The sequence below is a fragment of the Tinamus guttatus genome, unplaced genomic scaffold (genome assembly GCF_059628265.1).
Source record: "Tinamus guttatus ecotype Peru unplaced genomic scaffold, ASM5962826v1 Tinamus_guttatus_pri_ptg000142l, whole genome shotgun sequence".
Classification (NCBI taxonomy): Eukaryota; Metazoa; Chordata; class Aves; order Tinamiformes; family Tinamidae; genus Tinamus; species Tinamus guttatus.
In genome coordinates this window covers 760763-785231 of record NW_028288676.1, presented here as the reverse complement: position 1 = coordinate 785231, position 24469 = coordinate 760763, and the positions used below count along the sequence as shown (strand labels likewise).

The 24469-nt window shown below is 39.4% G+C and overlaps 2 protein-coding genes across 2 annotated transcripts in view; one reads left to right on the top strand and one right to left on the bottom strand.

Moving 5' to 3' along the window:
• TLE1 (TLE family member 1, transcriptional corepressor) overlaps positions 1–8948 on the bottom strand; it is a 45820-nt gene extending 36872 nt beyond the window's left edge. The window contains exons 1-2 of the mRNA XM_088522006.1: positions 8890–8948; positions 7889–7963 (exon numbers count right to left, since the gene is read on the bottom strand). Of these exons, the coding sequence (XP_088378132.1) occupies positions 7889–7915 (27 nt within the window). The 5' untranslated portion in view covers positions 7916–7963; positions 8890–8948. The remainder of the gene's footprint in view (positions 1–7888; positions 7964–8889) is intronic.
• Positions 8949–14768: 5820 nt separating this feature from the next.
• Positions 14769–22099, top strand: LOC148595211 (uncharacterized). The gene is made up of 2 exons (XM_088522007.1): positions 14769–15579; positions 21972–22099. The coding sequence occupies exons 1-2, from the start codon at positions 14769–14771 to the stop codon at positions 22097–22099; spliced, it is 939 nt and encodes a 312-aa protein (XP_088378133.1).
• The last annotated feature ends 2370 nt before the right edge of the window (positions 22100–24469 follow it).

Genomic DNA, 24469 nt, shown 5'->3' with positions numbered 1-24469 from the left:
ACATGGATTGCTTTCAAGGAACTGCAGAAAATAAGTGAGTGTGCAGTTGTCAATAAGGCTGTTACAATCTGCAACTAGCGAGCAAAAAATCTTAAACTCACTTTTCCATAACTGAAAGAGTTCCAGCAAGCTCTTTAAAATTTTTATGCAAGATGTATGAATACTAAATATATTATTAGTGTGAATTTTCTGATATGCTCTGTATTTCATGAGTAACCCGGACATTTACTTACAAAGAAAATAAAATGTTTCATCATGAAAAAGACTTGGGTTGTTGTGAATTCAATTTATGGGGGCAGCTGCAGCCTACCTACAAATATACACAGTACACTTGTAGAGTCATCAGATTCAATTTTCAAATTTTAATAATAAAGTTAGCTTAACACCTGTGTAACTGACAAATCTGCCTTCAGTGTCCCTCAATATAATGCAATAAGCAAAAGATTTTCAAAGGGTAGTTTATTAACCTATTAACCAGTGCTTAATTCCTCCAACACAATTATTAACCACAGGGCATAAGAGATAAAAATATTTTTGCCTTTTTTTTTTTTAGGTCTAAGATGAACAATTACTTTATTTTTTGCTTTGCCTTTCTGTCTCACTTTAGAACAGTGAGGTTTCTCTGCCTCTCCTTTAGCCATTCTGGAGGACAAGCCCAGGCATCAGAATTAGAAAGATAAAGAGATATTACACTGCAGGGCTCTTCAGAAAGATCACTATTGTTAACAGTAATGACAGATGTGGGGGATCCCACCAAAACGAATTTGTTACCACACCCAGTAAATAAGCACATTAGTTGTTTTTTTTCCGCTAAAATGATCAGTAATTAACTATTTAATAAAGTTTAGTGATAACTGTTAAATGGCAAGATTTTTAACATCTCATTGACATAGAGGGAATAATTATATAGCATTGCCAGCATGACTGGCACTGTTGCAAGAGCAGATCTACACCAGAAGTCTAGCTGCGCTATGGAGCCTCAGCAGTTCCTTCCATGCCAGCAGAGCCCTGCAGCGAGGATGTGGGATATTGCCAGCAGATGGAATTCTTCCAGTTCAGCGACATCTTCTTCTCCCCAAGGTGCATTAGCACTCCACGGGTGTAGCTGCAGCCACACAAGGGCCTCTGCCAACAGGAGAGGGCTTTTCTTCCCTCCTCCGTGCTTTCAGGCATGGTAAGTCAGCCTAAAACTTGATAACTTACAGCAAACACAGATCCACTAAATGACGGCTAGTGCTTATATCTGCAGCTAAGCTGGCAGCATTGCTCAGCCACACCGTTTAAGCTAGCTCCATAAACAGAAGAAACCCTCTTGCTATCATAATTACATTTTTTATACATATGTGCCTGCATGCATACTCTTCAGCTAACAGCTGTTCTTCTAGAAGTGTTCAGCACAGACCTGACAGTTCCCATCTCAAGAAGTATTTTAAAATAATCATAAAATGGAAACAAATAATGAAACAGCAAGATCTAGCTGTGTGCTGCTTCTTGTATTAGTAAGTGTGCTTTTTTTCTCCTCTTGAGACAAATTTCAAAGAATTACAAAATAAACAGGGCAAGAGTGAAGCCAACACTGGAGGAAACAAACACTGTGATGTTGCAGTAACTAGAAAAGCCTTCACAATGGACAGATGACACAGAGCTGGAGGGAGTGGAGGATAGAATCAGAATGAAAATGGAAAGAATGATCACTGTGCAGGAAAACATGTCTTTACCAAAGGACTTCCCCAGACTAAAGGTGAGCCAGAAATTCAAAACCACAACCTAAAAAACACACAGGAAGATCTTCTCTATATCTTGGTTCAGACTAGACAAAGGCTCATTTTCTGAAAGCAGTTTTACTGTTCTGACCATAGCCAGGGGAGAAATCACTTGGAGAACAAAGCTTTTATTATTATTATTATTATTATTATTTTATACACATATTGCTTGATCCAAAGATTCAGATGAAAGTCTTAAATCTCTAGAATGAATCTGTTAGCACACATTGCTTGTGGCTGGCAGAATTTGCAAACACACATTAAGCTTTTCTGGGACAACCATAAATTCCTTCTATTATTTACCTTCTAATCCAAAATCTACATATTGCCTTTTTTGTTGTTGTTATTGTTACCATGCTGCTACCATCCAAGACATGCTTCAAGAGAATGTTCCTGATGCCACAGCAGCCAGAAATAACCAGTTCAAGCATGCATCAGCCCCACTTTGAAAATGAGGTATTACTCTTCTGTGTGGGATTTCTGAGGCTACATTCTGGGATTTATTTTTATTAACAACTTCAGATATGAAGACTTATGAAGAAGCATTTCTTTCCCTCAGATTCCTTTATACCCCAGAAATTCAAATCTTGTTGCATATAAAGATATCAATGATAAGATAGAAGACCTTTTTGGTAAATTAAACTCTAAAATTTAATCCAAATGCAGTAATTTAACTGATGACTATCACCATTTATATTAAATCCTTTTGTCCAAGTTGCTACTAGAAATGCATTTTAGAGCTTCCAAAAGAAGGAAAAAATGACATGTATGAGAAAACTATTACCTTCATTTTTCATTTATTGTTTCCAGGCACACACTGGCTTTTTGAAAAGTCCCTGTAAGTTCTGCAGGGACTGCCTCCTCCCAGGTATCTATCATTTCTAAACATGCATTACAGCAATCTATTTTTGCCGATTTTTTTTTCCTGCTATCTCGATGCTACCACATATGATCATGCTTGATGTAAAGAGCTAGCCAGCACCTTTAAAAATAGTACTGTTCATTTCCAGGAGTTAAGTACCTACAGGACAGTGGCCTCAGTAACTCAGGACAGTGACCTTAATTCAGCATTCGGCAAAGACTCTGGGGGGCAGAGGAGAGGAGGACAGGGGCAGAAAGACCAGGAACCCTGAGTAGTCGGTGCAAGTTCTTTCTCAGTCTAATGAGGCACAGTAAGCTGCTGTACAAACCGGCTCTTTGCCTTGCCTTTTATGATTTCTTAAAGCTATCTTCCAGGACTCATGCTCAGTTTTGAGCTCTACATGACCACAATTCTGGCCCCTGCTGCCCCACAATTATCTCCTTTTCCTTCCTTCCTTCCAAGTTGCTCATCTTCCTATGTACATAGTCTCACTTCTGACTTAGAGCTTGAAAAGTAGCTCTGAGAGAGACACCCACCTAAAAAATCTTGCAGACCTTTTTGGATAAGATTTGGATACGGCTTGTTTTATTCAACCACATAGCAAAATTTGCAAATTAAGGGGAGTCTGACCTGTACCTCCAGCTCAGACATTTAGACACGGCCACCATTCCCTCTACTGCTGCTCCAACATCCTCTATTTCTCTGTCTTTACAAGAGGAGGAGGAAAAGATATATATATATACATACACAAATAGTGAGTGTGTATAGCTAGGTTTCATTGCCTGTTCATTCCTTAAAAAAAGACTGACCATTCTTTGGGAACTAGCGTTTTGGGAATACCAATTGTCATGATCTCTATTCACTTGTATTAAAAATTGCTTACAAGTCTTAAAGCTAATGGCAACTAACATGACAGTACTTGCTTGTAATTAAGGGAAGGAAGGAAGCAGCCAGGAAATCCTCTCACATAACATAGTTCCTACCGTAAGAATTTAACACTTGAGCTTACCAAGTCGGTATGCTAAAAGTGAGGACAGCATCTTGTGTTTATTCAATTTCATTTATTTGGAAGAACTAAGTCAGTTTTCCTCCTTTCCCCCACATATTCTTTGCTTGGCACATAATGCAGATCATGGATGAGGAGGATCTCAAGTAATGCTACAGCTGCTTAGCTCTTCTCCAGCACTAAATTCTGCATTCATTTCTGTTCTAGTCTGTATTTCTATTTTATAATGAAGCATACCGCCTAGTTATTTATAGGCTTTCCAAGGATTAACTACATACTCATAAGAATAAACCCTCAAGAGGTTAACCTCATCCTCTTAAGCTTCACACACTACAATCCCAAAGATAGCTGGCAACCGCCGTCAAGGAGAGAAAAAAAATTAGTAATCCCACATTTTGCTAATCCTTTAGCCAATCACCACATGCAACACTGGAGGGCCCTCTCAGAGGGCTACAGCTCAATCTGTCTCAGAAGCACTGTCCATGCAAAACAGGGCATTTCACAGAACCATTAACAACTCACCTCAAAAGGCAAAATAAGACATACTTCAGCACTCAGCAATGCACCACTAAAAATATGGTGCTAGAAAGATTCCAGCTTGCTGCTCATGTTTTTCTTTCAGATAGCTGTTTGCTCTATACATGGAATTGCCTAGTAGTTTATTAAATTCAAAGTAAAGATGCTTTATAAAAAATGAATAGCTGACATCTGCATAGACCAGTAACAAGGGTCTTTCCTAGCATGACCTCTGAGTACCTTTGATTTTCAAGCTGTTCAATCCCACCTCAAACAAAAGCAAAAACAAAGACCACACATACAAATATACTCCTCTTGCCTCAAAATACTCCTTCAAGTTAGAACATGATGATTTACTTAATCCTCTCATATCAGGATATGTATTCTTCCTCAAGCCCAAATGTAGACACTGCCTCCAGCTGCAACCTTGAGAAGTGCCAAGGAGTTAACAGATACATGTATCTTTTACTGTCAAAGGTTTTTGCTTTGTTTCTTAATTTAAGTGTTTAATAAATCTTGTACTTCATTCAAATTTAATATACATATGAATGATATCTACGCCCCTCCTCCCCCAAGAAAGCATGTTGTTTAGCCACACTGCTACCCAAGAGGTGAAAGGTTAAAGCCCTCAGAAACATGCAGGAATAATACAGAACAGAGGTACAACTGTCAGTAGCTGATCCTCATTCATGGTTCCTTCCTTTCATACAAGAAGTTCTAACTAACACAAAGGATTAGCACTATTTACAAGCTCATTGAGCCTAATCATACTACTCCTTTTTTTTTAATTAAAAAAAAAACAGACAAACTACTGAATATGTTAATTCATCATTTATGTGTAATATACACTAACTTCAAAATTCAGCCTGTCTGGATGGCAGGTATAAATTTCTAAATTCCTCAGTTCCATAAAACCCAAAATCTGCAGGTCCCTATCCTCAGCCTCACATTTAGCAGACTAACTTTTTCAGATAAAAATAGAAAATATTTTTGAATTCTCTTTATTTTATACTTGTATTATTTCTAAAAACTGTGCCCACCGATTCAAGGCTTTGTTTTCTTCCAGATTTCATATATGGTCCAGTAGCAACAAGAATTGCTGTTTTGCTCTAACTCAGTCAAGCCAACTGGGAAACTTTTGACTCATGAAGATTTAAAAAACAGTGGCCCTTAAAGATCAATGAAGAAGGAAGAGAGTCAGCTCTCAAAAAGTAACACCCAAAAATGCAGGTTTTATGTAGTAAAGCAAAAGCATCTGAATGAACCCAGTCTAGAAAGAGAGTTATTGAAGTTTCTTATCCTAAAATTTACTGTACATAGATAGTCCCTGGTTCCACACTACTAAAAAATAATTTGATTTCATCTTCCACTATTACAGTTTGCTCCAATCTGCTTGCATTCTGCAAGGAAGTTTCATGATCTTTCATGCTCATAATAGATTTCTAACCCTCTAAATTGCTATTTTTTTTTCTTATCTAGAAAGACACTGAACTTTAAGAGCACGGCCTTTCTATTGTTCTTTAAACTAAGTTGGGTCCCTGAACAATACTGGCAGCTGCTATCAAACTGGGCCGTGCTTGCTTTCAGTGCAGCTGCTCCTTGTATGAACAGACAGGCTTCTGATGTCTCCTCCCCTCTGGGGAGAGAGCTCAACACACTGCATGCTCAGTGAAGGGGAGCAAAGGTCCACTGAATCGTCAACCCGATTTTATGCTACTCAGATTTTTCAGGATGAACACAATCCCTTTCAAACAAAATTAAGGATATGTCAGAGCATGAAACTTATTGTGCGGCACAAGATATTTATTGATCATGTAAAGACTGTAAAAGATCATTGTAACATACATCTAATTTTGATATTATGCATATGCATGCATCTACATGGCCAAAGATCATTTGGGCCCACTGTGCTCACTTTCTCATTTTGGATTTGTATTGTATTGTTCAGAAGTCTTTATAAAGACACATTGAAGTATTTCATCTGAAGAACATTGGACAATTTGAAATTGAGAGGGGAAAAAAAAAAAAAAAAAAAAAATCTATTCCTGCTTCCAAAGGGCTTTCCCACAAAACAAGCTGTAATGTGGTACTTGTAGATCTTATTGCTTTTCAGAGATTATGTTATATTGATTAAGAGATTAATGATTTACACACAGGACAACACTACCATTACAACTTTGACAAACCAAATTTTGTTAATCCTAAAGAGATTTTAAAATGTATTTTAAAACATTTTTCTTTTTACTGCAAAAAATATTCACTAAGAACTGAGGTTTTCCATTTCAGAGTACCCCTAAGGAAATAATTCATTAAAAAAAAAAATCTCTAATCTTTGCCAACCAAATGTATGTCCTGTATGAATACCTGATTTGATCTCTGAAATAATGTAATTCATTACAAGAGCAAAGTGTAGAGGAGATTGTGACAGATACAGATGTAATTGTGTGGGTTTTTCAAGTGTGATTAGCAAATCAACTAAACAGTCAGAAATTTATATGAAGAAAAAAAAACAGCTCAGATTTGAAGGGGGTATGTTTATGCAAAGCTAATCTGTCAAGTGTAATAAAGCAGCTTGAATAAAATTTAAGCTGAAAATCCACTGAAGCTCCTCATTTCAGGGAGGAAAAAAGCTATTAAAAGGAAATGAAGGTCACTCTCCCAGTTTATTTCACCTAATTGACTGCCAATAGCTTACCACAGGCAAACCAACTGCAGATCTGCAATTGAGAAACTGATGAAAGGAGAGTTTTCAAGCTGAGGCTCATTCTTTTAATCCTCCCTTGCTCTTATTTTTTTTCCCATCTCCAGTTGGGATGTAATTTTAAGCACAGATGGATTAACTGGTTCCATTGTCTGTAGACGTCATTGGACTATGGCACTGTTAATCCGTACAGCAGCATGTCTAATTATCATTACAAAGTGTCTGAGGGAACTATAAAGACCAGCAGGGCATCTTCTCACAAGCAATTAACATAAATTGATAAATGAGTAATTTGAATCCGCTCAAAGCGCTCACATATGAATAAAATCAGAAAGGGTGCCTTCTTATTTCAGCTACTTCTTTCACTTAGTCTGGAAGGGCAGAAAACATGAGAAATATTCTAGACTTAGTGGCAGGGGGAAATGAACTCATGCAGTGGAAGGAATGTATAGTTCACAAAGTTCATTAATACATAACAAATGACTTGTGATTGACAACCAGTCACAAGAAAGTAGTATTAACTTATTTCAGTATATTTAGAAGCACAAACTTGGTGAAAGGCTGCTAGAACATTGTGACAGACAATTAATACTACTTCAAAGTAAGTGAAGTCTCCTTTCATTAGCTTGCTGTTTTAAAATTCTTGAAAGATTCACAAGAAATGGGGAAAAAGAATCTACAGTTGTACAGCCTCCAAGAACTCAGGTGTCACAAAAAGCAAGAGGCAAAGATAACTAGATCAACTGACATACAATAGGTACAAATAAACAAGTAATTGTCCTAACCATTATCTTTCTTGTTGGGAAAGTTTTGTTATGCATTGTGTTACTTAACAAAATAATGTTTTCACATAGGTAACTGCTGTTAACTTAATCCTTGCTAAAAATCTGTGCAAATCAAGCCAAACATGTTTGAGCAGTATTAGGCATCAAAACAGTGTTAGATATCAAAACATTTATCTTATTTTAAAAACAGCAAATCAGAAAGGTATGAAAGCAGGTTATACACACTGTAGGAGGTAGACCTGGAAGGCCACGTACCCCGATGATGGCATTCAGCTCAGCCATGGTCACTTGTTTGGCACGTTCTACAGCTTGGGCCACTTGCTGCTGATGCTATTAAAATAAGAAGGGTGGTGGAGGACAAATTTTTGTTAGAGCATTTACTGCATCAAATTGTACTAGAGCAAAAACAGGATCACAAGCATCAGTTAAACGTGTTTCCCTGTAGAAATCCAGTCTATTTATTATAAGGCACATGCTAGACAAGTAGGAAGCAACAGTGCCCTATTTCTCACCTGCTCATCAAAAGCAAGTGAGAACCCTGAAGGCAGTCAGTTATGTCACCTCTCTTCCCATGCCATTTCAGTATTAACTTTCTGGGAAATGAATAGATTGACTTGACAGAACAATAATGTCAACTACAAAGTAGTGTCAGTTTTAACATTTATATACTCTGTGCCTACACAGCAAAACCTACTTGAGGACTACTCCTACTAAGAGGACTAAGTGTTTCACCAATCTCACAAAGAGTTAGATATGTTCTTTGCAAACTGTGGAATTTGAAAATGCACATCCAAAATAACAGGCTTCAAAATATAACAGCAGCTGCCTGCAATATGCTAAAATCATAGTAATTCAGGCAAGATTTGTTATGCAGGTTTGGAACCTTAAACAACAGTTTTACATCTGAGGTCAGGTACTGGTGTAAAAGGCAAGAATTGCGTAGACAAGACCAGCATTCTTATTTCACTAGACTTATATTTGATAACTGAATACCAGGCAAGCAATTAACACAACTGGAAGTGAAATAATTATGTTATATTGATAACATTTTACAGATTCTCCCTCTCCTCAGAGCTACTGTCACTAGTTTGAACTCAGATTTGTTAGACCAAATTAGCAGTGGGGTTGCACACTTCAACTGTAACAGATGTTCCTTACATTTGTGCATTGTGATAAAATTAACATCTTAAAACTAGCTAATTTGCAAACAGAAAAGCAACATAATTGCACTTTAACAGCTGAACAGTTTTACTTACTTCCTGAGACAAAAATGGGATGACTTGTGCACAAATTGTATTTAATCTCTTGGCGATTTCTGTCTATAGAAAAAAAAAAAAAAAACATTTTGATTAAAACTGTGTTTTAGGCTTGCTCACATATATCAACTTGTCTGCAGGATCATATTAACTTCACACACTGGGAACAATAAGAAAAATCTATGCCTTCATACTACTGCAAATACAAATATTTGGTATACAAGCTTAGCTCAGAACACAAATTTAGTTAGCTACTTTAGACATCAGCCATGCCTCAAGTATGTAATCCTTATACACATTTAAGCACAAATCTGCTCCTTTTACATACCTTGTTAACAAGTAGAGCATTTTTTAAAATCCATTACATACAAGGTGAAACTTTTAAAAAGATAGATTTACTATGATTCAAATTATCAACCAGCATAATGTGAAGGCAGTGGGCACAGAGAAAGTGCCTTTCACAATCTATTTTGCAATTGTAAATTTGTATCTAACTTTAAAGTTTAGAAAACAATTAAAAATTAAAATAATTAAAATAAATGTATTATCAAAAAGAGACAAACAGCACACATAATAGAAGTTTGAAACAAGATGCAATGTGAAAGATTCCTGGAAGATACATTTAAAGAAACACAGAGACTAAAGAGATGATTAAAAAAGAGAAGAATCAGAAGGCGAAATTAGTTTTACAGAAGGAAAAACAGAATTGAGGCAGTATCGAGACATAGTAGATATAGACTTCCAAGGCATCCATACTGAGAATTAAAATAATTCAGAGAGAAAAAGAATGGAACCTGATTAGAAAATATTATAGTCAATACTACCAAACTAGTAAAGCCATGAGTAACAAAAGAACAATAAGCCTAGAAACTACTAGAGTGATAATCCTTCACTGAAAGTGATACAGAGCAAGCAGCATGAAATGCTCAAGGCCCACTTGTCATCAAGTTAATCCATCTACTGCTCCTAGTTCTCCATTCTCAAAACAGACTTAAGAACAGGACTTCTGGTGTGGCACAGAGTTGTCAGTAGCTGGCCTTATTTTTTACATTTATAGCTTTTCATACCTACATGTAGGCCTGCTATTAAAAATTACCATAATTAACCCTCAGGTCTTAAAGAATACTTAAAAAAACATACTAAACTTCTTTTTTTTAAAAAAAAAAAAAAAAAAAGTTATCTTTTTAATTATCAAACATTGTAACACTCACACACACACTGTACACACAAACAATATTAGTATCTAGACTGAACCTAACCCATACCCTGGGTACCCTGGACAGTTCTTGCCAGCCTCTCTCATATAACTAAGTCAGCTGAAGTTATTTATTTTAAAGACACAGGAAATAAGCTATCACATTTGAGAATTGCGAGGCTTATCCTGAAACAATATTCCACAAAAATTAACTTCCTCAAAAGAAGTCAGATGAAAACATTATTAATTCATGTAAGCTTTTCTCCAAACCTTCCCCTCATCCCACATTCCTTACTAACATTTTTTTTGTACGCATTGAACTTTAAGTGTCAATCAAGCAACAATTAAGAAGCAAATGTCACATTTGTCTTTTGTATCTCAGCAGGCAAGTGATTTGCAGTCTAAATAGAGTAGATGAGGTTTAACACTCCCTTTCCTACCTCAGGAATAAGAGACTTGCAACACACCATCTCTCTTTGATGCAGGCTGATGCGCTCCACATTATTAAAATCAAGTATTTGACAAATATCCACACCACAATCTTACAGAGACAAGTATCTTGCACTCAGGCCTGGGATTAATTTTTCCCAGGATAAAAAGGCCCCATCTCTAAAGGCAACAAAGAGACAGCTGCTTTTCAGCAACATTTCTTTGGAGATCTTCCAAGCCCGCCTGGATGCGACCCCGTGCCACATGCTCTAAGAGTCCCTTCTTGAGGGGGTTGGACTGGATACTCTCTAGAGGTCCCTTCCAACCTCAACCATTCCATGATTCTGTGATTTCTTCCCTGCATCCCTACAACAGGGACAGAGGGTAACCATCTTAGTGTAAACATCTGTCATCTCACACAAACAGTTCGGTTGGACCACAAGCATACATCGACAAACTTCAACTTGGGTTTCCAGTGAAAAGTTGTTTCAGTTTCTATAGCTTAAAGGAAAAAAAATAAAATAAAATAAAATAACTCCCTATATTCAGTAATCCTGATGGAAGTAACCTGCCCATATCTGTGGAAGAATTTATCTTGAACAGTCTTTAAAATATGCAACTAGTCTACATTTCTGCGTTTTTCCAAACAGACCCAAATATTTGCAGTAACAGAGTAAAACAAAAAAGCGTAAAATTCCTTACTAATGATCAGTCCCACTATATGGGCAATAGATTTTTAATTATTATTTCTTTTCTATAAAAACTTTATTTAAAAGGGCAAAAAATTAGGAGGAAGGAAAAAAAAATGAAGTTCTTCCCTTCTTTTCAAAATATGCAGGACAAGTAGCATTGGTCTTTTCCTAGTTCTTTATTCTAGCACTAACAGAAAACTGATTTATACAAAAAAAAAAAAAAAAAAAAAAAGAGAGAGAGAGAGAGATGCTCTTGAAACAGGTACAAAATCTGTAATATGCATCTAAAGAGTTGCATTTGCCATTGGTATTCATTCCAATATTCAGCAGAGATCCCCTCTGCACACTGAAAAGCTGAATGCTTAACTGGGTACCAGAGAATATAATCAACTATCCCCCAGTCAATCTATATTCAAAGCAATCTTGTCTGTAGAAAAAATACCTGAACTTAGATCAGAACTGGAAAGAGGTGATATGCACTGCTTATCAGATACAAACAACATCCCTACTCCTCATGTCTGTTTCCAAATACATTTGTATGTATATATATATATTTTTATATATATATATATTTTATATTTTATTTTATATATTTTTTTAAGATTCCTTGCTGCTGTTACAAGTGCCTACTGATAGGCATTCACACTGAAAGGAAGAAAAGTGAAACTTTTCTGGACCTCAAAACAAAGCACATTTTATCTAAAATTTTCCATCAGATATTGTAAGAAGTTGTTTTCAATATTTAGACTAAGCAATTATTACGATGACTTTAATCTAGCTCTTCAAAAGACAATGAATTTGTACCTTGCAAGGTACAATAACTTTGGAACAAGTGAAAAATTACACCTTAGGGCAATCCTCCACATAATCCATTTATGGAATAATTTATTTCCCACTCACAAACAGTGCTACCAATACTCAAATCTCAGGTTTTCAAAGCACATTACACACAATAACACTGTATTTAAACAAACCCTAATACTCATTTCACTGAAATATTCTAGCACAGTTACAACTGAGAAGAGTTAAATCTGTCTTTTATGACCTAAAAAATATGACATACTAGATCTACAATGTTCTTCTATACCCAAACATTGTCAGGATTTTGAAGACCAGACGTTTAGTCAGAATTACATGGAATGCTTTATTCCCTAACCCTTCCCCACTTCTTAAAGTTTTCTAAACGTTTCACTCCACATATACAATGGTATACAAAGCTGAAAGTATTGCTGTTAATAAGTGTAGATTTCAGAATTAATGACAGTCTCTGCCATGCAAATGTTAGGTTTTTTTTATTTGTGAGTTTGGAAAGAAATGTTCTTCAACCACATACAGATGTTGAACATTTTAAATTGACAGAGAGGATTAGTGTTACTGAAACATTACTCAGTCTCTATCAATTTAAAAAAAAAATGCAGGACAACTCCCCTAAAAGTGAGTGAGTTTCATTCTTGAAAGCAAAATCTTTTCTAAAAGTGCCCAGGAGAGCTTGGTTAATCCGGATTTACACCGTCTATTACTGATTATGTTTAAAATAACATACATTATTCAGATTTAGATCTTACGTGTTTGGTAGCCAATAAATAAAAATTATTAGTTACTTCCAGACATCCTCCTATTTAACATAACTATTATCTAACTGCTGATCTTAAGGCATGTAGGGCAATCAGAAGAATGAGTAAACAAAGAATTCTGCAGAAAGCTGCTTGAGCAGAGACAAACATGACTAATTGCCCATACTCTCCAGCTCCCTGGTAAAAGGGAGTGTAGTCTGCCTCTCTCATGAAAGCTCTTGTAGCTCTATGGAACATCTCAAGTGCCCTTAATTGTTTGTGCTCTTAATGCAGAGCCTCTTGAATATATTCATTTTTAATAGAGGACTTGAGCATGGGGCCTATCAAAGAATGACAAAACTACTTAATTCGTTGGTGTGGAAGAAGTGTTTGTGGAAGAATTGTTTGAAAGCAGGAACTGAGAGGAAAACTAGGGCCTAACACAGCTCTGGCATTACAGAGGCCTGCTTGGGGTGCTACACAGTTGCCACTTCCAGGATGGTTGGTATGCACGGACTCTGCTCCTCCACGGTTCCCTGGGCAACGCAATCTGCCCTCCTCGCAGCTGCAAAAGGGAGTAACGGAGGATGGAGCGGGGTGAAGGCTCCGCGGCCAAACTCTGTTGCACTCCCTGTGCTGGGCTGCTGATAAGCCGCACAGTGGCTGTCTAATGGGAGATATACGATAACATGTCCGGTGCTGAGCCAGCAAAGGTGGCAAATGATGAACTTTGCTTGAACTTTGCTCATTATAATGTGAAAACCATACTTCCATCCCAAAAGTTACCCGCCTCCGAGGTACGACCACCCCTCACTGAGCATGCGCTCTAGATTTTCGGTGGACTGTACCTTTAAATGAAAGCGAGAAACTTTTTCACCAATCAATAACAATATTAAGTATGACTCTAGTCACTCAAGCTCCACCTGAATGTAAAGAAAAGTATAAAAGGTGAACTAAGGATGAAAGTCTGGAGGGAAGAAACCATCGTAACTCCTGGCTCAGTCGACAGGCTGATCCCCCTTCCCTCCCCTCACGCTGGGATGCCGCCTGAGGAGACTCGAGACTGAGAGCCCTCTCCCATCTTCTGGGGTGAGTGATGATTGCACATTTGTACATCAGAGCTAGCTAAAAATCCCACACTCTAGTAGAGAATTTCCTGTACTGACATCCGAAACCTGCTTTGTAAATGTTGCATTTGAATAAATCATACTGTTTGTGAACTCGACTACTTGTTTGGGGGGAGGCGATCGGACCTACAGTTGACAGACTGTTCGTGAATCCGATACTGCCAGAGTCGAGCTTATAGTTGGTGACACTATTTGGGAACTCGATTCGCTCTTAGGAAGGCGATCGGACCTACGGTCCACGGACTGTTCGTGAATCCGATACTGCCAGGATCGAGCTTATAGTGGATCACACTATTTGGGAACTCGATTCGCTCCTAGGAAGGCGATCGGACCTACGGTCCACGGACTGTTCGTGAATCCGATACTGCCAGGGTCGAGCTTATAGTGGATCACACTATTTGGGAACTCGATTCGCTCCTAGGAAGGCGATCGGACCTACAGTCCACAGACTGTTTGTGAATCCGATACTTTTTTTTGATATCTCCTTCCCCCCCCCACCACCACTACCACTGCGGCTTTCAAACTGCAACATTTTCAACACAAAATTGGCGTAGTCGGCAGGATGTCGATAAAGGAATTCCTACGGAGACAGAAATGTGGTCCCTCAGAAGGTGGGGAAGATTGGGCCAGAGATAATTGGTCAGATCCTGAAAAGGTTTTGCAAAGAATGGAGGAATGCCATGCTAAGTTTAAGGACGGCAGAGGCAAGGGTGTTATTTGTGCTATTCTGGGCGGTTGCTTAATTCAGGCGCAGAAGGACTATAAAATATTTCAGAAATTGAAATTAGATTATCAAAGTAAGAATTCAGAAATTCAACATTTGCAGTATGAATTAGAGAAGGAAAAGAGACGTACCCAGTTACTGGAGCAGCGAATTGAAACAATGCTGATGCAGGCACCCCGACCCCCTAATATGCGGCAAATCAGAAAGTTAATTACTAACACTGAGCCTGAGGACTGGGACGGGGACATATGGGGAGATCCAGATAAAGAGATACAAGAAGAATCCTCAGAATTAGTGGCTGTTCGGCCGCTGATAAAGACCGAAACATCTGAAGGTCCCCGAGGTCGGAATCCCCGCACCACAGTTCGGACTACTCCTTATTCAGGTTCAGAATTAGGAGAACTGCAGACTAAATTTTCAAGAAAGCCTGGGGAAACCGAAACTGAATACTTGTGGAGAGTTTCCCTTTCAGGTGGCGACAGAATATTGTTAGACAGAGAAGAATCTTTAGGCTTCTGGGGACCAGGAGTGTTTCTAGATGAGGGGTTCCCAGATGATAATCGATCTATTACTGCTCGAGTTGCTTACTGGGCAGGGGGAATAGACCCCAGAGAAAGAGGCGAGCCACTAATAATCAAAGTTAGGGGACTGTCTGACTTATCAGAGGCGATGCAGAAAGCTGCTTGTATTCAGGCAATGTATGACCGAGGACGCTTTGATGTTCCGTTAATGGCTCCGGTAGACCCAGTCCACCTAAGGCCCCTTATTAAGGGTCTGCCTGACACAGCAAAGATATATATGCAAAATTTAAAGGAAAGGGTCATTCGGGCCCAACAGCATAATGATCAGAACCTTCACGCCCCCCCAGCACACGTTCCTACTTGGGCAGAGCTGTTACATGACATGGTGAGTTATGGACGAGAGATGGCATGGTCAGACCTTGAGCCTCTATCAGAACGATCAGGGAGAGGTAGGAAGGTATTTCACACGAGAAAATTGGAGGGTCGACCATACCCAAAACATGAACTGGAACCCTTTCAGGGTCTGCCGGCATCAGTAAATCAAATTAACAGCCCTCTGCGTAACGATTTATGGCGACAAGCATTAGCTTTAGGAGTGCCCCGCGCTATGCTGCAGGGGCAATCCACTAGCTGCATCAGAAAATTGGTTGAAATCCTGGAACGCAGAGCAACTGAATCTCCTCCTCCAAGCAGACAAGACAAGAACTCCCCCTCTGCCCCCGCCTCTGACAGAACAAACAATCCCTTTGCTCCTCTAAGTGAAGAGTTTAGGAGATCAAAAAACTAAGCAATGCGGATTGGGATTCGGGCCACCCAACCCGCATGATACATATTTTTCAATGGTCCAAAAACAAAGAACCCTATATATCAATTCCTGTTGGTCCAAAAAAACTTAGTCTAGAATTTTTGATTGATACTGGAGCACAAATTAGTGTTCTGAACAAGTTGCAAGCAGAATCATTAGGAATTAAACCCTCTCAAAAATATATTGTAATTAGTGGAGTAACAGGTGCTAAAGAAAAATGCCCACTTGCTAGGACACAATTATGGTTGCCTGGGGAAAAGAGGATGACAGCTGTGGATGTGGTACTAAGTTCACACCCTGGGAACATTCTAGGATACGATGTGCTTAGAGGAAAGCGATGGTATCTGCCTAATGGTAGTGTTTGGAATTTTGGAGGAAAGGAGCAGGAAAGCATAACGGTAGGAGTGCTGGAAGTAACCCATGCCCTGCCCCCATCTCATGTGACCAATGTTCCCCAGTACCCTTTGCCTGCAGCTGCAAAGAAGGGAATAACTGAAGTAATTGTGGACTTAGAAAAGCGAGGCATAATTGGCCGAACACATTCTCCGTATAACTCCCCGGTGTGGCCTGTCAAGAAGCCAGATGGCAAGTGGAGAATGACAATTGATTATCGAAAACTTAATCATAACACCGGCCCACTAACAGCGGCAGTCCCTAGCATAGCTGAGATTGTCATGGCTATACGATCAGCTGCACACCCCTGGATGGCCACCCTAGATATCAAAGATATGTTCTTTATGGTACCCTTAGAAGATAAAGATAAGCCACAGTTTGCATTTACATGGGATGGTGTACAATACACCTTTAATCGATTGCCACAGGGATATAAACACTCACCCACTATTGCACATAATGCGCTCGCAAAGCTTCTAGCCACAGTAAAGAAACCCCCTGAAATATGCATTTATCAATATATAGATGATATACTAATAGGTGGAAACAACAAAGAATGTGTACGAGAAACTGCTCAAACTGTTTGGCAACTATTAACAGACCATGACATGGAGGTACCACCATCCAAATGTCAAGGTCCAGCACAAGAAGTTAAATTCCTGGGGGCTTTGTGGGTATCAGGAGCTGTAGCTGTGCCCAACGATACATTAACAGAGATCGAAAAGGGACGCCTACCCCAAAACAAGAAGGAACTACAACAACTAATGGGAACACTAGGATATTGGAGGAAACATGTTCCTGGGTTCTCTGTAATTGCCCGTCCTCTGTATGATTTGCTGAGAAAGAACAAACCGTGGGATTGGACTCCGATCCATGCAGAAGCTATTAAAACCCTAAAGGATGAATTAGTTATCAATCAAAGGTTAGGCCCCCTAAATCCAGTGGACCCTTTTCGGGCTGAATGGGGTTTCTCTGAACATGCCTCCTATTGCGGCATCTTTCAAAAAGGAGCTTCAGGTCCTTCACGACCCCTGCTTTTCTCGTCTACCTCCTTTAAAGAGACTGAGCAGCGTTATTCTGAGTGGGAAAAGGGACTTCTCTCCTTAGTTCGTGCAGTGAAAGAGGCAGAAAAACTACGAACCTCACAGGATATCATCGTTCAGGGGCCTTTTCCATTGTTAAGTCCTATTCTTAAAGGCGCCCCCCCTCCTGAAGGTGTTGCACAGAAGGGAACGATCCGCAAATGGTATGCTTATCTAGAAGGAATAAGCCACTTGCTAGCACTAAAAGAAGGACCAACTAAGACCTCCAAATTACAACAGCCAGTAAGCTCAGACATTACAACATTATGTCTTCCTTATAAGCCTTCACCTATTAAGGTAGCTCCAGAATTCACTGTATCCTCTAAAAAGGATGGAGTGTGGTTTACTGATGCCTCTGCCCGAAGAACAAGCACGGGGTGGAATTATAAGGCAGCAGCCCTGGAAATAAGCTCAGGACAGTCAGTAACTGAGGAGGGTGACGGTAGCGCCCAAGTCGGGGAACTCCGAGCCCTGCTATTGGCTGTGGAAAATGGAGCTGAGGTAATTTATACTGATTCCTATGCCACATTTAAGGGAGCAACAGAATGGATATGTCAATGGGAAGCAAATAATTGGGAGGTAAATCGTGTACCAGTGTGGAGGACAAGTGACTGGCAGAGACTTTTGGAAGTAAGCAGACACCGACCTTTAGAAATAGGATGGGTAAAGGCACATGCAAAAACTAGTGCACCCGCAACTAAGTGGAATGAGGAAGTCGATAGGTTAGCGCAAGTGCAAACAGTAGCTGCTGAAGGAGATGAGTGGCAAAGGCTAATCGAATGGTTGCATGTAAAAAGGGGACATTCGGGGAAAAATGATCTATATCACGAATGTGTGGCACGGGGATGGCCTGTGTCAGTAGCATTAGTTAGTGAAATCATATCAGCTTGCCCTCAATGCCAACTCCGACTGAAAATGAATCATCCTAATCAAGCTCCCCCTCAGCACATTCAAAGAAACAAAGTCTTATGGAGCACCTGGCAAATCGATTATGTAGGACCATTACGACCTGCTCGTGGTCGAAAATATATCCTGCTAGGTGTGGAAGTAGTATCCAGACTAACCATGGCTACGGCAGTAAGTGCAGCCACTGGTGAGAATACTGTGAAAACCCTGCAGGACTGGTTTAGTAGCCTCCCAGCACCAGAGTGCATACAAAGTGATAATGGCAGTCACTTCACTGCTACTGTAGTGCAAGATTGGGCAAAACAAGAAGGAATAAAATGGGTGTTTCACACTCCCTATTATCCCCAAGCTAATGGTATAGTGGAAAGAGTCAATGGCATGATTAAGAAACATGCAAAAGTGTCACAGCCTAACTGGGATCTGCGGCTATCCCAAGCAGTCTACACAGTAAATAACAGATGGGGAACTTATGGAAGCCCCAAAATACAAGCTTTCTGTCCCACAGGACCACCTGCTCCCACCTTATCAGAGCCCTCAGAGTCACAAAAGCATACACCTATTCAAATGCAGGTGGGACAGCCCGTGATGGCAAAATTGCCCTCTATTGGGGTTGTTCCTTTAATTTTGGCTAAACCTCGAGGCAGAACCGGATGGCACTGGACTTGATGCTGTTACGCCAAAATGGACTTTGTGGCTACCTAAACCTCTCCAGTACCGACTGCTGCATTTATATCCCTAATGTTACACAGGACCTTGATATCCAATTAGAGAAGATACGACAGGTGGCGAAAGACACCCATGAACTCCGGGAATCAATGAACACTACCTGGCTGGCGAAGGTGTTTAGTTGGTTTGGCTTTGGTGTCACTCGTTGGATCCAAAGTTTGATAGAATATGTGGTGATGTTCATTGTGATGATAATTATCCTAAGTATAGCAATATCCTGTGTAAAATCTACTATAATGAAAGCTATTAACATAAAGATGATTCAGTTCACCGCTTATACCCCTTTACAGGTGGATGACCCTATTGATGTCCCAAGTACTAAGACTCTAATTTGAGACTAAATTTCAATATACAATGGTAACTGGAGTCACGGGGTGGATACAAAGTTTGTTATAAGCATTACTTACTATTGTAACTGCAATATTTTCTGTATATATATATATTCCTGTAGAACTAGACTCCCTGCCTTTCCTGTAACTTCCCACGTCTAATGTACCAATGTGCAATCACTCGCTTAACTGCATCAAGTTTAGGGCATGTAATATTAACACCTAAACAACTTCATGTGAAGCTTGAGTGACTATAGTCACGGGGTGGATAGTGTGGAAGAAGTGTTTGTGGAAGAATTGTTTGAAAGCAGGAACTGAGAGGAAAACTAGGGCCTAACACAGCTCTGGCATTACAGAGGCCTGCTTGGGGTGCTACACAGTTGCCACTTCCAGGATGGTTGGTATGCACGGACTCTGCTCCTCCACGGTTCCCTGGGCAACGCAATCTGCCCTCCTCGCAGCTGCAAAAGGGAGTAACGGAGGATGGAGCGGGGTGAAGGCTCCGCGGCCAAACTCTGTTGCACTCCCTGTGCTGGGCTGCTGATAAGCCGCACAGTGGCTGTCTAATGGGAGATATACGATAACATGTCCGGTGCTGAGCCAGCAAAGGTGGCAAATGATGAACTTTGCTTGAACTTTGCTCATTATAATGTGAAAACCATACTTCCATCCCAAAAGTTACCCGCCTCCGAGGTACGACCACCCCTCACTGAGCATGCGCTCTAGATTTTCGGTGGACTGTACCTTTAAATGAAAGCGAGAAACTTTTTCACCAATCAATAACAATATTAAGTATGACTCTAGTCACTCAAGCTCCACCTGAATGTAAAGAAAAGTATAAAAGGTGAACTAAGGATGAAAGTCTGGAGGGAAGAAACCATCGTAACTCCTGGCTCAGTCGACAGGCTGATCCCCCTTCCCTCCCCTCACGCTGGGATGCCGCCTGAGGAGACTCGAGACTGAGAGCCCTCTCCCATCTTCTGGGGTGAGTGATGATTGCACATTTGTACATCAGAGCTAGCTAAAAATCCCACACTCTAGTAGAGAATTTCCTGTACTGACATCCGAAACCTGCTTTGTAAATGTTGCATTTGAATAAATCATACTGTTTGTGAACTCGACTACTTGTTTGGGGGGAGGCGATCGGACCTACAGTTGACAGACTGTTCGTGAATCCGATACTGCCAGAGTCGAGCTTATAGTTGGTGACACTATTTGGGAACTCGATTCGCTCTTAGGAAGGCGATCGGACCTACGGTCCACGGACTGTTCGTGAATCCGATACTGCCAGGATCGAGCTTATAGTGGATCACACTATTTGGGAACTCGATTCGCTCCTAGGAAGGCGATCGGACCTACGGTCCACGGACTGTTCGTGAATCCGATACTGCCAGGGTCGAGCTTATAGTGGATCACACTATTTGGGAACTCGATTCGCTCCTAGGAAGGCGATCGGACCTACAGTCCACAGACTGTTTGTGAATCCGATACTTTTTTTTGATATCTCCTTCCCCCCCCCACCACCACTACCACTGCGGCTTTCAAACTGCAACATTTTCAACACAAGAATCCCAGACTCTAAGAGGAAGTAACGAATTATTTGATCAAAATACACACAAAGAAACTGAGAGAACAGATTATCAGATGAAATTACCTGATGGCTTGGACAAAAACCTAACCAAGTCAAAATCTGAATGGCTACTGGTTAAAAAGGTAGTTATGTCAGACTTCATATTCGCAAAATTTGTGTTCACAAAACTTTGAGGCCTCTGAGATTTTAGAGATGTAACCATCATTCAGGGAAGTTTAATAGGGCATGAAATCTGCAGAAAAGCAATCTCTTTTTTGAACACCACATTACCTTTTTTATGACCCAAAAAGTGCACTAATGGACAGAAAGAAAAAAAAAAGTTTTTCAAAATGTCCTCAGAAAACAGCCACTATGTTACCATCTGAATAAGAGCAACTCCACAACTGTAGGGCTTTTCATTGCATTCATTACAAGATAAATAAAAATTAGGAGAGAGAATTTCAGTGCCATACGCAATTGCTGCAGACCTGCCCTGTTTGTATGTAAAACAGTACATAATTCGGCCACACTTGATCAGAGTAGCAGCCTAACAAGGCTAATGCCCTGTCTTTAGAAATTGCCTATGCCTTACGCTTTAAAAATGGTGAAGGAAGAAACTAATTTGCCTGGACAATTTGGCAGCATGGAGCAAAGAAAAAGAATAGGGACAATGCCTTCCATACCTTACAGCCATCAGCTTGCAAGTTTCAGCATTAAATCTCTCTATTACTATTTAGCACGTCAGGTTGGAAACATAAACATTAGTTATAAAACCATTTAGCTCACAGTAGCTACATTCCTTTATTTTTCATAAAGTTTTGGGTGCATTAAGTCAGAGCACTCTGGACATCAATTTAAGCTTGCACCAACAAGGAAAAAGTTTTGCTTGTGTGTGTGTTTTGTTTGGTTGGTTGGTTGGTTTTTTTTTTTTCCAAATATATGTTACAATTGTAAGCTTTTCAGGACAACTTGTTTCAGTACAACTCCGAGGGCTTTTTTCTTTTTTTTTCTTTCTTTTTTTTTTTTTAAGGTTACAAAGACTTGTGGTTGCAATATAATAAGGTGCTCAAATTTCAAGTAAGTTTCTCGTTTTATCCAGCAAAATGCCGTGGACATGATGCAGTCCTCAAAAGGAAAAAGCATCATAAGTGGCAATGAGCCTGTTATCTTCACAGTATAAAAATCTCTGTCTTCGAAAACAGCTTAAAGGTCTCTCTTAGTTTATTAAACATAAAATCACACCTCTTATTCATCACATAAGAATACGTTTTCAAGTTCAGGACGCTACTTCAGTAGATTCTCCTGGTGTTATGTCTTTGGCATGGTCTAACAAAATCTCAGTGTTTCAGTTATTATGATTTTGGAAGGATTTCAAGACATAAAAAGCAACAGAAGAGCCATACTGACTTTCCTAACTGAGTCTTTTATAGTTAAAGTCTAATTTAAACCAGCTCTAACAACCTTCATATAAATTACTATTTAATGTAAAACACGTGTACTCAAATAAAGATCCAAGCTATATGGCCTTTGAAAATATCAAGACAAAAATAAGAAGGGAACAAAAAAAAAAGTGAATATTTATCTGTATCAAGATTAAAAGGAGCTTGAGGATGTCCCAAGTACAGAGCAGTGACTGCAAATGCCAGGGCGCCATGTGTGGGTCCTATGCTTTTGGGTATTTTTGTGAAAACCCCCGGGGCTGTGTTCAAGGGCAAAGGCAGGAAAATTCTAGCAGTGCTGGTATTCCACAAAACAAAGGTTGCACGTGCACTACACGTCCAAGTAGTTCCTTTCTGCAAAAGAAAACAGGCTACAAAAAACTTTTTTTTTTTTTGTTGCAATACAGCTTTCCTTATCATTCTTTCATCAGTATCTCAGAGCTTATTTCCTCTTTTGGTTTAGGCACTGAAGGAGGTAGCACAAACCCTGCACTCCCACAGCGAGGCAAGTGGGCTCCACCACCCTGCCAAAGGCACTAGGTGCTCTGCGCAGCTCTTACTGCAGGTTTCAGCTTTGTGGGTACGTTTCCTGTTTTTACTTCTCATCCAATGATCTTCTGATTTGTTTTATTGCCCCTTTTCTGTTTTGCAGCACCCCTGCTCTCTGGTAGGTTAATGTTATACAAAATAAAAAGTTCAAACTCATAAAAGAGGAAATTTATTTATAGGAGTTCCTTTTAGAAAATGTCTCTTAGGGGGTTCATAAATCATCAGACAGTTTACAAGGCATTTAAAAATGCAGAACAGATAAATGCACATGTAGTATAATGAAGTTTTCCCTTAAGACTAAGCTAGGTAAATAGCAGGTAAATGTGCACACACCATTTTAAATGGCAGCAGAACCAACTGTACATTTGCTTCAAACTAGTACTGAAGTTAGTAGCTGTAACAAACTTATACTTCGGCCTTACTCTGCCAAATGGGCTGATCTGATAATCAGATTAAGCAGCTTTCTGTTTTATTTTCAAGTTTATTTATTTATTTGTAGGGAATATTAATTATTAACTCAGACACATTTAAATTTAAGAGGAGCTTTGGCTTGCCAATTTCTCGTACTCCCCTAGCATTCCATTTGAAATATAAACCAAATCTTAGAGATATTCAAATCTCCAAAGAGATTATATTCTTTCCCTAAATTTAATTTTATTTTAACACAAACCTCATTATGATGTGCTGGCATTTTAAGTCTGCCTTCTAAGACAATTCATTTCAAATGTTTTATATCTAATTGTATCATTGCTAAATTTGACTCCTGAAGCCATATTCACTTTGTGCATCACGCTTTGCTGCTCAGGAGCTGGACCAAAGATGAACTTGGCTTCTAACTCTGGACTTCTTGCCGCATTCTTATTCAGGTACAAAACAAGCAGTGCTGATCACGTGCTGATGAAGATAACAAGGAAGATAAGGTTCAGCGCTGAAGCCTCAAGACACCCTCAAACTTTGAGAGGGGATTCAAGAGCCCAGCAAATCTGAACCACTGCATCATATGATATTGCAATTGCCATGAATTGCAATTGCTATTGCTCACTAATCGTACAGCAATTTTGATGGCAGCTTTCTTTCAGAGAGGCAACACAGGTGACCAATCTTCCCTTAAGATTGTCTTCCTTTAAGAGGCCATAAAGGAACCTCCAGTTGGCCAAGTAAAAGACTGCACATCCTGAATTATTGCTCATGTGGACAATGTTGGCTAGATTTAGCAGATGGAAATGAGAGCACCACTTTGTAAACTGAAAGTGAACTTATATCTTTTGATTTACACACACTTGTGAAAATAACCGCACCTCTCTGTGTGCTTTAGGCACTTTAAATACTTGAAAATTTCAAAACATTGAAAACCCAGAATTTAATGATAGTTATGTCAAACTGAATAACTAAGCAACCTTCTACCAGCAAACAGAATAACTCGTTTCCAATTTAAAATAAATAAACAAATAAAAAATCCAAAAGGGCCAAGTGCTTTTCCTCTGGTGCTAGAGGTATATTATATGTACATCACAACAGTTGAATTATTTTGGCCGCAGCA

What these genes read in the sequence shown, in the direction of transcription:
- LOC148595211 (XM_088522007.1), top strand. Translation starts at nt 14,769, where the DNA reads ATGCTGATGCAGGCACCCCGACCCCCTAATATGCGGCAAATCAGAAAG. An exon ending in ATCAGAACGATCAGGGAGAG is followed by an intron (nt 15,580 to 21,971) that starts GTAGGAAGGTAT and finishes TTTTTTTTTAAG; the next exon opens with GTTACAAAGACTTGTGGTTG.